General features: G+C 40.3%; 1 protein-coding gene across 7 annotated transcripts in view; it reads right to left on the reverse strand.

The window, feature by feature from the left end:
- The window catches only part of MYO18A (myosin XVIIIA), a 311,527-nt gene that overhangs the window by 74,430 nt on the left and 222,497 nt on the right, over positions 1–14,600 (reverse strand). For all 7 annotated transcript variants that reach the window (XM_075854304.1, XM_075854303.1, XM_075854300.1 and 4 more), the window contains one exon: positions 1,248–1,313. In XM_075854304.1, the coding sequence (XP_075710419.1) occupies positions 1,248–1,313 (66 nt within the window). The remainder of the gene's footprint in view (positions 1–1,247; positions 1,314–14,600) is intronic.

The raw sequence follows: 14,600 nt of genomic DNA on the forward strand, positions 1-14,600 counted from the left end.
TGCGGACATCTAACAGTGCAAAGGCATCCTACTTAAGCCCCAGAGGGTGAATGTGTTAATAAGCGGGGCCTGGACCTCTCTAAGCCTTGCCTGTATTCCCCAGGCTGATTTGCATGAGGAATTCTGCCTGTGGGAAGCAACTCCTGGTCTACACATAATACACGCCACAGTATGCCCATTGCTTTATTCTACTAAAGCAGTGAATTGTGAGGGTGTGAATGGTAGTTGAATCTGCTGCATTCTCGCTGGACATGACGCAGCTTTGCCGATAGGGAGGCTTCAGTAATATAGGATATGATCGCTGGCATTTAGAGAAGAGGCTATGATGGGTTTTTTAAGGCATGCCAACAGGCAGTGATAATATAATCCTGTTCAGAGTGTTCTACTAGCTGTATGAACACATCACTGCTGACAAAGTGAGATATGGATGCAAAAATAGGTTAATGAAAAGAACCGAAAAAAAAAGGGGAAATCATGTAACACGGTTGTGTCGGAGCCTTGGAAAATAATAAATCACATAGATCTTAGACAGACATTTCAATCAGACAATCACATGTTTAAAGCGGACCATCTTCTGATAAACGGACTTCAATAAACATTTACTAAAGGACTATAAATAGAGGAGTTTCTAGCGATTACAAAGGCCTTTCTAGAAGTCACACAAATGTAGAATTATATAAATATTTTAATACAAAGGTGTAGTATCTGTAAAAGCAATGCCGGATTCGCACAAGCGTAAATTGTGTCTGTATCACCTCCTAATTTGGAAGGTCCTGAATAGAGAGCTAGGGATTTTCAACACAGCCATTCCTACGGCCAAGTCAACCTTGCGCAAAATACAGAATCATGCACTTTATGGCCCTGTTGACATCTCATTTTTAGCCTAAGTATAGCATATATAGCAGGTAAAAGCATAACTTGGTTCTTGGATCAAAACCATATCACTGGCGTTTAGCACTAGGGTAAGAGGCATATAACTTCATATTTTTAATAGGCTTTTTAATATTCAGTGTTGGCACCACCTGTCCAATTTGATAGCGGCTCAAGATCTACAAAAGGTTGGAGACCATTATTGCAAATAGTAAGTAGCCAAAGAGTTTCTATTAACAAACCGTAGCATTTACTCTGTGGTTCGATATGTTCTCATCACAACTCCGCTATATGCCCATTCTATACATGGCTATCCTAGAGAAAACAAATATACAGAGCTCCAACGTTCACATATTGATTAATAAATCTGCACATACCCGGCTCAGACCCATATGATAACTGCTCTTCTCCAGATCCAGGGATTCTAGAAGTTCTTCTACGGCCTGCAAGAAACAAGAAAAACTAAATTTGACACTTTTGCAAATATTACAGTAATAACATGAACGGTACAATAGAATCATGTATGACTGATTTAGTTTATTATTAATTTGATAAGGACATGAAACCCACAGCACATGTATACTATGGTTCTCTATGGATTCCAGTTATGCTGGTGAATACTGCAACTTTGACATGTAAGTTGTTGACAATAAGAACTACATGCTTGTCAAATTTTAGGGTTAAAAAAAAAGCGAAAGTTGGACATCCAGGAGCCATTTCATCATTAAACAAATTCTAAACCATATATGTAAGAGTCTATCCAATAATATCTTGTGGTTTCCCACATAAATATGCTGTGATTCATGTTGTTGCTAACTGCTACGGCTTAAGCCATATGCACACGACCGTAAAAACACCCGTTATTACGGGTCGTAATTACGACCCGAAATAACGGCCCCATAGTCTTCTGTTGGCCACGGGTACCTTCCCGTTTTCTCACGGGAAGGTGCCCGTGCCGTTGAAAAAGATAGAACATGTTCTATTTTTTTCTTTTACGGGCCGTGCTACTATACTTTATAATGGGAGCACGGCTCGGAATAAAGGCCGGCTGCCCGTGGCCGGCCGTGCCCGGCCATGCTCGTAATTACGAGACGTAATTACGAGCACGGTCGTGTGCATGGGGCCTTAGGCTGCGTTTACACCTCCGTTCAACTTTCAGTTGTTCTGCTCAGAGGAGTAGAACAAAAAGGAAAATACCAGAAGCGCCGGTTTCGTTGCACAACAGACACCACCAGCGGCAGACGGAACCCATTGACTTTAATGGTTTCCGTCAGGGTGTCAGTGGCTGCGCTATTGGTTCTGGTGTTTTAGGCAGGATCTGTGCTATGGTTTCCAATATTTTTAGCCGCATCAGCCAACAGAGGCCCCCAATGCAGATGTGAACTACGCCTTAATAAATGTACAAAGAAAAGATCAACTTTATTATTCAATTAGTCACCCTTTCAAAATCTCTGCTTCCTGTTAGTGAATGTTAAATTGGATCTGTCAGATGAATATGCTGCCAATGTAAGGGCCGTACTCCCGTACATTATATTATAGTGCATCCTGTTGTATACAATTCTACCCTATGAGGGTTGTTCAGAACCTTTGCTAAGTAATTCTCTACTGATAAGACAAAACGGCCATTACATTTCATTAGGAGACAATGCTGTGCTCTTTAACACTTCTTGTCACGACTCACATTGCCTGCTACTCACTGATTTAGAATACTCATTAACACCTTTACTTCTGGCAGAACACGCTGCACATAAATATTAATACATCCGCATGTAAATGTGATTCTATGCAAGGTGCTGCGCGCCGCACAACCAGGAAACTCATAATTACTTGTCTTTGAAGGCTGCTAAGCTAATATTTTGTACAATGCTATAGACCGCCAGGGCCAGGTCATGACAAATATAAGATAACCTCAGCATACATTGGTTTGCTTTAACCCATCTCTACCAAATATAGGTTACAGTAAAAGAACAAATTTGTTTCGCATTTAAAAGTACAGAAAAGGGGTATTCCTTGACACCCGTCTGTCGTGGTGAGGTGCAGAGGTGTCAAAGCATTTGCATTGTGCTCTCAATGTACTTCTATGAGCCGGTGGGGAACTCTTAGCATCTATGTAGCTAAACGTTTAACAAACATCTGACACGTCATAGAGACATGTCAGAAGTTTTGATTGGTGGGGGTCCGAGCGCGGAAACCCCCACCAATCGCTAGAACATAGCAGCTGAAGCGCTCGTGTGAGCGCTCAGCCGCTTCGTGTCTGTTCGGCTTTTTCCAGAAAGCCGATGTATCGGAGTACGGGCTCATAGACTTGCCACTGAGTCTGTACATGATACATTTATTTCCAGAAAAAGCCGGACATATTACCGTAGTTTCACGGACCAAATTCAATGAGAAGGCCGAGACTGTTCCGTCAAAAACGGGCAGGAATAGGACCTGCCCCACTTTTAACGGAACGGCCGCACGGTTCCGTTAAAACAACGGAAGTGTGCATGGCTCCATTGAAATGAATGAGTTCAGGGTGCTATCCGTGGCAACAACGGATAGCACCCTGAAGGAAAAAGATGAAGTGAGCATGGGGTCTAAGGCACATAAATTTGGCAGTAAACTTAGAGACTTTCAGCCGCTAGTGTGGTCCCGGAGCAAGCAGTAGCGCGAGATGTTCCTCCACAGAGTTAATGCCCATAAATAGACGACAGCATATAGTCTAGAGAAAGAAAATGGCACGGATGATGTGGTCGCTTATCGGCATCTGTCTGCCCACTCCATTTTGAAGCAGGTGAGCATTTTTACGTGCCAATGTTTTACCCACCACCCTGTGGGGGTCCGAGAACGACTGTCCACTCAGGAGACTGAGCAGTAGCTTTATTGATTGTTTTGACAGATCTGATGAATAATAACAATAATGACTACTTCTACAGTATTAAAATGTTCAAACTTATAGGAAAAATTAGAAATAGTGGGATGACTGTCTAGTTGTCCATAGAAACTCTACATCTGCCGCCATCACAAATCTAGCTAATAGGAGGAAAAGGTGATGAATGGCAGTGCCACATGAACACATACAATAATGAATATGCATGTATAGGATTATAAATATACAAAAGGGGCACACTTAGAAGTACAAGTAGCCTCCTTAAGAATAGAAGGTCACAGTAGGTAAAGCTTTACCAAATAAATGTCCAAAAATAATAACATTCACAAAAGACTAATGTTTAAAGATAGAAAAAATAATTCAGTGTATAGAAGTACACACAGTGACGAGAACTCCCCCCTGCCATCTACCTAAACGGTTCACACAATGAGTGTTTCTTCCATCTATCAACAATGTCAAACAACATGAACCAAATCTAGAAGATCTAAAATAGAAGGATTATGTGCAATAATAGCCTTTAAAAGAAGAAGATCACACTGTACACACGCTTCCCTTAGAGGAAGAACATAATGTACATTCCTGCACCCAGGGGAAGAAACCATCATTAGAAGCTGAAGACTTTATCAAAAGCTTCTCCTTTAAATCCCTCCTACATTTTTATTTCATAAGAGATAAAAGCCTGCAATCAATCATAAAAAATATCTTTACAGCCTTCACATCATAAGAATATGGATATTTGTAGTAGTCATGACAACTACCTTATCAGGTTTATAGTGAGGAATTAAGAGTTACAGCTGACATTTAGCTTGGTCAACTGTTTTCACCTTTAAAGGCCATGTTCACACACAGCCGATACGCTGCGTAAAAGTACACATCATATCTGGAATAATCAGGGAATTCCGTCCGAAAAACCTCACCAAATTGTGGTGCAGTTTCACAGCCGGAATGTCCACTACAGAAAACAGCGGTTTAAAAAAAACCAACAACAACAATGTACACTTACCCTATTCGCCGTAGTCATGGAGTCTGTTTGTTGTCCGTGCAGCACGGCATCCTGGGATGACATTTTTCCCATGTAACCACTGCAGCCTGTGATTGGCTGCAGCAGTCACATGGGATGAAACATTATCCCAGGAGGACCGCCTGGATGGAGAAGTATAGAGAATGGGGTAAGTGCAAGCTTTTTTTTTTTCCCCAAAGCAGCGATTTTTACAGCGGAATCGCAGCTTTTCCGCCACAAAAATAGCAACATTTGCTATTTGTTGTGGGCTTTACCTCCCAATGAATTCAATGGGGAAAACCTACAAAAGCAAACCAGAAATTCCGCAGCATAAATTGACATGCTGCAGATTAAAAAAAGCAATAAATTGACCTGCAGTGCGTTTTTTTTTTTAACGGTCTTTCAGCAGATTTTACGCAGAGTGTGTATAAGATTTGCTCGAACCTCACCCACACTGTGGATTCCCGCAATGAAATCCGTTGTGGAACATCTACAGTATTTACGTTACTTTTGGACATACCCCAACGCTAAAAGCTGGGCAAATACATTAGACCTATGCATTTGCGCTAATTAGTTCCACTTTTGTCTCATCTGTCCATATTTTCCCAGAAATATTGTGAAACATCCAAACTTGAGTTGGGCCGCAATGTCCGCAATGGCTTCCTTTGTGGTGTACTTCCATAAACACTATTGTTGTTCAGTGTTTTTCTAAAAGTGGACACATGAACTAAGGTTTTTGAAGTCTTCAGTAGATCTTTTGTAGGCTACCCTTGGGTTCTTTTACCTTTTTCAGGATAGCCTTTGTGCTCTTGGAGTGATCCTAACAGGACACGACTTCTAAGGAGAGTAGCAACAGTCCGGAATTTTCTCCATTTGTAAACAATTTGCCTAAAAGGTGGATTGATGTACACCCAGGTTTTCAGCAATGCTTCTGTAGCCTCTTCCAACTTCATGCGTCTCTATAACATTTTTTCTAAAGTCTTTTAAAAGTTGTTGGCCTCGAGGTATGGTTCACACTAAACAATCTTTCTTGATAAAAAACAGATTGGTCAGTAACCAGGCTGTGTGTGTCTTTATTTAATGGGCAAATTACCAGTGAAACCCACACATCTGATCTAATTAATTGAAACCTTTCGCCATTTTAGAGAAGCCATTAACACACAGTTTCACTTTTTCTCTCTGCACTGTAGATGTTTACTCAATGTGCTCAATGAAAGACATGAATAGTACAACTGGTTATGTTTTATTAGTTTAGACCACATTTTATTAATAATCATTGCAGGTAATTACACTTACTTACTCTTGTAACCGTCTCAGGGAATTCTATGAACATTCTGATAACAATATTTTACCAAACACAACTAGGCCTGATAAAAGTGCCAATCACATAATCAACTATTTATTTGGGGCATTATACAATCACTTTATACACACACCTTCTATAACAATATCTCCTACAGTAACAAAGACGACACAGTACATAAGAACATGTACAAGTCCATTATTTTTTTCATCACAGTAATGAAAAGTTTATTGTGTCTTTACATAAGATAACGATTCTCTACTTTCTGTGCATCACTTTCTTTTCTTATGATACATATAAAACTTCAGTTATGCTGAGACATTAAAGAAGTTTGTTTATGAAAAAAACCGATTATGCTGCAAGTTTTTACTAACTTTTTTAGTTTTCCTTTAGCATTTTATCTCCAGCTGCCAGTGCACAAATTATGTACAGAGTGACAGAAGATAAAGTTAAGTGTGATGGTCCTTTGGGGTAGAGAAGGAGGGATAAACTTAGATCAGCGCTTATAGCTGTTCACCTCCTCAATGTACTAGTAACAGAAAATGCATTTTCTACCAGTGCTTAATATTCAAGCTGCTTATCATATTGTGGTGTGGTCTATAAAAACGTAATAAAAATATATACAAAGTCATTTCTCTTCTTCGATCCTTTTATGTTGAAAATTGAAATCAAAGCAGGTAAGAAAAGAAAAAAAAGGCTTTATTTTCCTAAAGGCATGAATTTCACGTCTCCTCTCCCCCCCCCCCCACCTCATGAACTAACGCTGTGTGAACTATAGGTTTGCGAAGGGGATGTTTGTATAGCTGGGAGGTAGGAGAAGTTTCCCCTTTTGCTCTGCCTGCAATGGACACACACCAAAACTAAGCCCCCCACCTTTGGATAAGCACCACACAATGTATATTAAAAATAAGCCTACTGGCCAACTCTCATGCCGGTGAGCTGGACATAATGTATTAATTTCAAGATATTTAATTTGGCAAGTACAGAGAGAACTTCAGCACAATGTTGCCTTGTAACAGTTTTTTTTTTGCAGTGCACTTTAGCTGTAAATTTAGGGATCATCTGATTTCGAAAACCCATTTTCAAATACTGCATTAGGGTATTCGGAGCTAATATAGGGAGATACCCGGTTCAGGACCCTCATTTATTAGCGGGAGCAAAAAGTCTCGCTCTCTCTGGATGACCCAGCACATTTTTGTACTACATGGACAGCCCATTGATGTACTGCTTAAATTGCCCTGCAGTGGCGCTGCAGAGTAATCGAAAACTTATTACTGCGATCTGTGCGTGAATACCCCAAAGATAACAGACAATTGGGGTCACAGCAGTAGGAACTCCTGTGATCTGCCTAAAGCAGACAATCTCTGACTTCGTAGCTCTGCTTTGTATCAGTAGTGAAAAGTGGACTAAATTTGTGTTCAATTCTCCTGTATTGGAGAATGGAAAAGATTAGAAGGTGGGAGGAAAAGGGAAAGAAAAAGTAAAAAGGAAAAAGGAGAAGGGACAGGCAGAAAGAAGGGAAAGGAGAAAGGGGGAAAAAAGGCAAAGGGAAAAAAAAAACAAAAAAAAAACAAGGAAATGTGAATGACTCATCTCAACTTGTATGGCCTTCCTCCCCTTCATAAAAATACGGATATCAGTCTCTGTTCTATTTTATACGTATCGCCAATTATTAGCAGTCTTTTCTTTCAGTATAATATTTCCTTTCCTGATATTAAAAATGTAACACATCTTCCACACGTTCTTTGTACAAAAGGACCAAGTTCAAGGAGTTAATTGAAGGGGAAAAAAAACATCAATTACATTCGTAAATATAAGAAATACTTTTGTCAACTGGCGCACTGGAATTACTTTGTAAATTAATGATGACTCATGCAAATAAGCCGTTTAGCATTTCTAATCTTCTGCCAGTAGGGACCATGATTTTATTAAGAGCAAAAGAATTGTTCTCTCCAGGCCTGCAGAAAATTAATTGTAATGTGCGGGTCTCTCGGGTATTAAGAGATCAGCTGTGTTTAGTGTACAGCCATACACACTTCCTCCAGTAACTGCACTGGGTTTACGACTTTACACAGGATGATATGCCGAGGGCTAAAAGTCTTTTGAACAGCATCTTGACCTCAGCACATAAAACTTTATATGGCAGAACTAGTACCCGCTGTGGTTTTATATGGACAGGGGCAAGGCACAAATCAACTGCGTTGAACCGTCATTATACTTTACAGAATGTTAGACTTAAAGGCTATGTAATCCTTTGAAGGCATTTTTTTTTAAATAAAAAAATAGATCAATGTTTTATTTTATTTGGAACAAGTTTTAAATGTTTTTTTTTATTTTTATAAAAAAATAAAAATAAAATGTTTACTTTTGGAGATGCAGCTTGTATGGATCCTGGATATCAAAACTTGTTCCAAATAAAGGAAAACATTGATTTATAAAAATAAAATAAAAAAGGTATACATGGCCTATATAAGCAGCTTTTACTCATAGATGTAGAGCTTTTAATCTGCATAAACTGTAGCATACCTAATGGGAAGGTTATTAGAAGCACCACTCTTGGTATGAATAGAAATCATTGGTTAGTTATAAAGTGGAGGATTTAGAGAACTGTCTGTCTAATATCCCGTTTTCATCTCGGATGGATGAGCAGAGGGCATACCGGGATGGTACCCTTACCCTGACAGATTTAAAATCTGCCTTGAGAGATATCTCTGGGGAATTTCTCACCGGGCTCATATGGCTTTCCATGTGAAATATACAAGGTATATGAAGATACCTCACTACCTAATATGGCACAAGTGTTCAAAGAAGTCTATTCAGCGGGTGGTCTACCATCATCGATTATTATATTAATAAAGAAAAATGGGAAATTAGAGGTGGATAGAGAGGCTTAATGTCACTCTTATGTATGCATGTGAAATGAGTTGCCAAAAAATTAGCTAGGAGATACATTTTGATTACCTTACAAAGATCAATGTAGATTTACCGTTAAAGGCCCTTTTAAAAAAGGGAGATTTTCTGCCCAGTAAACAAGTGCTGATTGACTTTCTACTCTCTCTTTTAAGGAGAATAAGGGCCTGTTCACATCAGCGTTGCCCTTCCGTTGATGGGTTTGTCAGGGGTTTCCGTCGGGTTAACCCTTCAACGGAAAGGCAAACGGAAACCTTAGCTTCCGTTTCCCTCACCATTGATCTCAATGGGGACGGAACGGTTGATAAAGATTTCGGTTTGTCACTGTTGGGAGAGGGTTGCTTTGACAAAATCAATAGCGCAGTCGACTCATTCATCGGCTGATTGCATCTTTTATGCAAACCCAAAAAAACATTGCATATGCACAGGGATGAAAGATTGTAATAACCTGGTAGTGATGCAAATGCATGGGGATGAGCGATTGTAGTAACGATCCTTCGTCCCCATACATTACCAAAGATTGCTCTTTGTAAATGAGCGCCGATTGAAGTGCACGTCAATCGGCGCTTGTTTTCACGGACAGTATCGGGCCGTTTAAAAGGAGCTTAAGATTCACATATTGAGATCTTGAGCGTTTCACTACTGTGTCTGTGGCAAACACAATTGCTTCTCTTAAATAAATTTCATACCTCTGGAGACTTAAAGCCCTATTACTCGGGCCAATAATCGGGCAAACGAGGATTCACATCGGCTGATCTGCTCTTTTATGAAATATTAAAAATCATCATTGTCGGTAGCACATCTCCCCGTGTAAACCGGGAGATGCGCTGCCGAAATGATGAAAATGCATGGGCATAAATGAGCAAACGAGCGGTCTCGTTGATCGGCACTCGTCTTCGCGGCACATATCGGCCCGTGTAATAGTACCCTAAGGCCGGGTTCCCATAGGTCGGATACGCCGCGTAAAAACTGTGCAGCTTATCTGACCTGTAACCCACAGCACCTTCCGTCAAAATAAATAAATAAATAAATCGCACCACATTTTGGTGCGTTTTTTTGGACGAAATTTCTGCTGGGGAAAGCAGCGCTTGAAAAAACAAAAAAAAATAAGACCCATCAATACTATACTTATCCCCTCTCTCTTCCCTGCGCATAATCCGGCCTGCTACGATTATGTTGCAGGCCATGTGACGCTGCAGCCTGTGATTGGCTGCAGTGGTTACATGGGATGAAACGTCATCCCAGGAGGCCAGACTGCAGGAAGAAGGAGAGAATTCCGGGTAAGTGTGATTTTTTTTTCGGAGTTGCGATGTTTGTGTCTTAATCGCTGCGAATACGCCGCAAAAGTCGCAATACTTGACTTTCTGTGTCAGGTTTTGAATCCCAATTGAATTCAATGGGGAAAACGCACAACAGAAAATCAACAAAAACACAGCATTAATTGATGCGGATTTAAATTCCACACCGCAGGTCAATTTATTAACGTTAATGCGGAGGGTTTTTTCCCGCAGGGTGGGCATAAGATTTTCTAAATCTCATCCACTTTGCTGCTACTGTAAATGTTGTGGAATTTCTGCACACAATTCAGTTGCAGAAATTCCGCAGCATTTATGCTACGTGGGAACCCAGCCTTAGTCACTGTTGTATTTTTCTCCACTAATGGCATCCACGTTTATAGCTACTATATATGGAAAGCCTGTGCTTGCATGTTTATTTGAATGGGGAGAGGTGAAGAAGGTGTTGCCAGACACCTCTGGCAGCAGTTTATTTCACATGAGAACAAAGCATCGACCATCTTGAAATCTAAAATGCCCATTGCTTCACCCCTCTCCCCAGTCAGGCTGGCCCCCAACTCATTGGATTATTGATATTTTGCGTGGAAATCGGCAGGTACAGTCAACTTTCATCTACTGTATATGGCCAACTTATAATTTTTCCCAAGCTAACCAACTTTTTTATTACATCTGCATGCACATAAACATATGGTATTGGTAATAGTAAGATACAATGCTGCTCAATAAAATTTCCAAGTGGCCATAGAGGCGGAGACCATGCTAAACTAGGTGAGATTCATTAACCTATATCGGACTTGCGACTAGAAGATTTATAACTGAAAATCAGGTAAACAAGTCAGCAAACTGTTCTTAGGATAGTTCCCATATCCATTTAATTCTCCGCCGTGTGCTGGGCCTCTTATCGATAATTAAATTAGGGAGAGCACAATTCTAGATTGAACAAATCAGATAATACACTAGAAGGCTATTAACAAGCAAAATGTGCAACACTCGCTAGATGGTCACTAAATTACCAATGCTTTCAAGCTGCTAAATAGCTAAAGTAGGCATCTGAAAGTATCTACACTGTAATCCATGGGGCCCATAAAATAGCGCACACATTATGCTAAAACCAGTTTATGTTTTGATAAAATGAGGAACATTTTTAGAACAGATCTCGGAATGCTAAAAGCTTTATTATCATATTCAGATCTACAGAATACAAGTTAAAAGAATGCAGATGTATTCCATGACTCGTCTGTAAACAAAACAACCTCGGTATTGAAGAGTTAAAAGCAGTTTTTCGGCTGCGTCAGTAATTTTTGTGTAACTTTTAATAAAGCAAATGAATTACACATTTTCACATTATGATTCTCAGCGGTGGTCAGTAGACGGTGCCATTGACGTCATCCAGGGGCCCCCAAGTCTGTGCAGCTACTTTTCTGCAGAACCCTCCATTATAGTATATGATATATTGTATATACTGTATATAGTGGGAATGTTTTGTGGTTTCAGTATCTCCTGTTAACTATAATGTGCAGCCACCCTTCTCCTGCACCCCTGCTCTCTGTATTGGTGGTGCGCCCCCCCCCCCCATCCCCATCACACAATTCTGACAGCACCTATCAATAAGTCATAAAAGGTGTGTAGTGGGAAAACCTAGTTCATAGCGCCAATGATGCGTAACAAAATAATGATGCGTGACAAAATAGGTCAGAGCTGGATTATTAAAAATAAAAGGAAATCACTGTACCTATTACACCAGTATATTATTATTACTCCAGTATATTATACTCTTAGTATTAGAACCACTGGAACTAATGCAGACATACGAGGTATGGCCTTAACGGGTATACAGCAAGCTGGAATCTACAAATGAAATCATATTCTGCCAGCTCAGTCTCCATCTGGCGCTGTTCATATTTAGCATTTTGCTGACGTTTGGTCAAAAGGGGGTAACTTGTTACGCACTCCATCTGTGACATATTTAATCATGTTGGAAGACTGCAAAGTCGGTACATATTAGTCTTTCGAGATGTCCCCGCTGATTAAATTGTTAAAAATTATTTTCAGAAGATTCATAAACTATAGCAAACATCTATCCACATGACCTATTAAGGTATATCAATGTAAGAGGGGGGGGGTGGCGTCGTCCTGTTTTTAGGACCCCTCTAAAGTATCCAGAGTGGAGAGCTGCTGAAAACACTGTCTCACTCTGAAGGACCCATCCTGTCAATGTGAACCAATTTCAATGAGCGCCATGTAATGCCTAAAGCGACCCTCCAGTCCCAACAAAAAATATAAACTAGCAATAGTAGAATGATTTTTTACTTACCTGGTGTCCATCCTGTTGGTTCATCTCTCTCCGTTGCCCCGTTTTCAGTCCCACTGGTCTTCCATCCAACACGGCCTCCGCTGTCTCAGACTTGTACAGGGAGCCTAGTCCGCATGTTTGAGACACGCCCACTCCTCCTTCACTGCCCTCTGAAGTGTCAGCGATGGACCACCGGTGACGTCATTAGCGCTGGTTCATTAGAGGGCAGTGAAGGAGGAGGGGGCGTGTCTCAGACATGCAGACTACCCTTCCTGTGCAAGTCTGAGACAGTGGCGGCCATGTTGGATGGAAGACAACAGGGACTGAGAAAGAGATAGAACCAAACGGAAAGAGAAGAACCAAACACTAGGTAAGTTAAAAATCATTTTACGATCACTAATTTATTTTTTTGTGGGGACTTGAGTGTCACTTTAATTTCTCATGAGAACTGAAAGCGGAGGGTCCATTCATGACCAACTCATTATCAAAGGAAACGTAACAGAACCAACCAGGTCTCCCCTTGTTGACCAATATGGATGCCATTACAAATGCCACAAAAGTATTACTGGACATTGTGGAAGCTGTAATGGTAACCCTACTTGGGTTATCACACAGATTTTCCCCCAAAAAGTTATATTAAGAAACAGCCGGTGGACAAATCCTTGGAAGCTGTAATAGTCATCACATAGCTTTCACCGAAATAGACAACTAAGAGAGAATTTTTTTAAATTCTGACAGAAAACTTATATTTATCAATGTTAGGGTGAAATGTGCTTTAATCCAATCCCAGTGACATTTTCTATACCCCATTGTGTAAAAACTAAAATGTAATAACATTACCAGATTAAAAAATAAAAAAGATAGAGGACAAATACCAAAGGCATTCAAAGACACTATGGTTAGATGTTAGAGCACCTGCTGCATAAATTTATTAATTTACCTGTGTCATTCACCACTGGAGGAGAAGTGTTCAGTATGAATTTCAGCAACGTAAGCGTAAAAGGTCCAGTAAAGTAAACTAAATAATATGTATTCTATGAACTGGTGAAAGAAAATAGAACATGCCTGGATGCTGATCACCACCCATCAGCTCCTAGCAGCCCTCGGCAGGCATCACTGGCTCTCCTGTAGAATTAGTAGTCATGCCAGCATACGGACAGAAACACCATAGCTGCCCCCGTGCTTCACTTGTATTTTTCTATTACCGTTGGCTTTGTTAAGCAAACAAGCTAAACCCCCGGATTGAATTCCCAACGGCGATCAGACACGCACAGGTGGTGCATATTACATGAGGAGTCGGCTCTTGCAAACACGCTGTCAGATCGCGGAGTCTCGGGGTGACATTTAATGCTAAACAGCGAAGAATAGCGGAGGCTCCTAAACAGCACAATAAATGTGCTGTGCAGATGCTCGGGTGACTATTTCATGGGCTTTGCAATTATACAAGATGCGGAGTCCTGGTACGTTTAGCATTTCTATGTTATTGTTCTGCTGAATGCCTTGTTCTGCCGCCTGATACAGCGGCTCAGGGCACAGCTCATCTCATTCCGATAGAAAATTATTTCTGGCTCTCAGTCGATCAGGACGGTTAACCACAGGTTTCAGGGTGGATCCAAGTTTTTAACATTAACCCCTTCAATTCTTTATCTTAAAGCTCAAGATAGTCTCCATTGTCCTATATACAAGTCTCTTATTTTAAGAAGGGGAACACAATATTAAAATTAAGGTATTGGCACCTGTAAAATAAATGGGATATAGTGTTCCATAGTACCTGATCTCTAAACTTTATACGTGTTTTATATAAATTTGGCCTGAATGTAATGCTCCACTTTGTCAGAATATTCACTGATGAAATTCAATTAATAAGAGCCATTTACAGGGGCCAGTGAAAGTGGGGTAGTGTTTGTTTCTATATGATCATATATAGACATGGTATATATTGACATACGTACATATCAATCCATGTTACCAAAACTAATGTTAAAAATCTCCACAGTTTATTTTGTGGCATAAATAAGATGCTACCTTTATTTTTTGGGTCAGTACGATTACGGCGATTC

This window comes from Rhinoderma darwinii, chromosome 2 (assembly GCF_050947455.1).
Source record: "Rhinoderma darwinii isolate aRhiDar2 chromosome 2, aRhiDar2.hap1, whole genome shotgun sequence".
Taxonomy (NCBI): domain Eukaryota; kingdom Metazoa; phylum Chordata; class Amphibia; order Anura; family Rhinodermatidae; genus Rhinoderma; species Rhinoderma darwinii.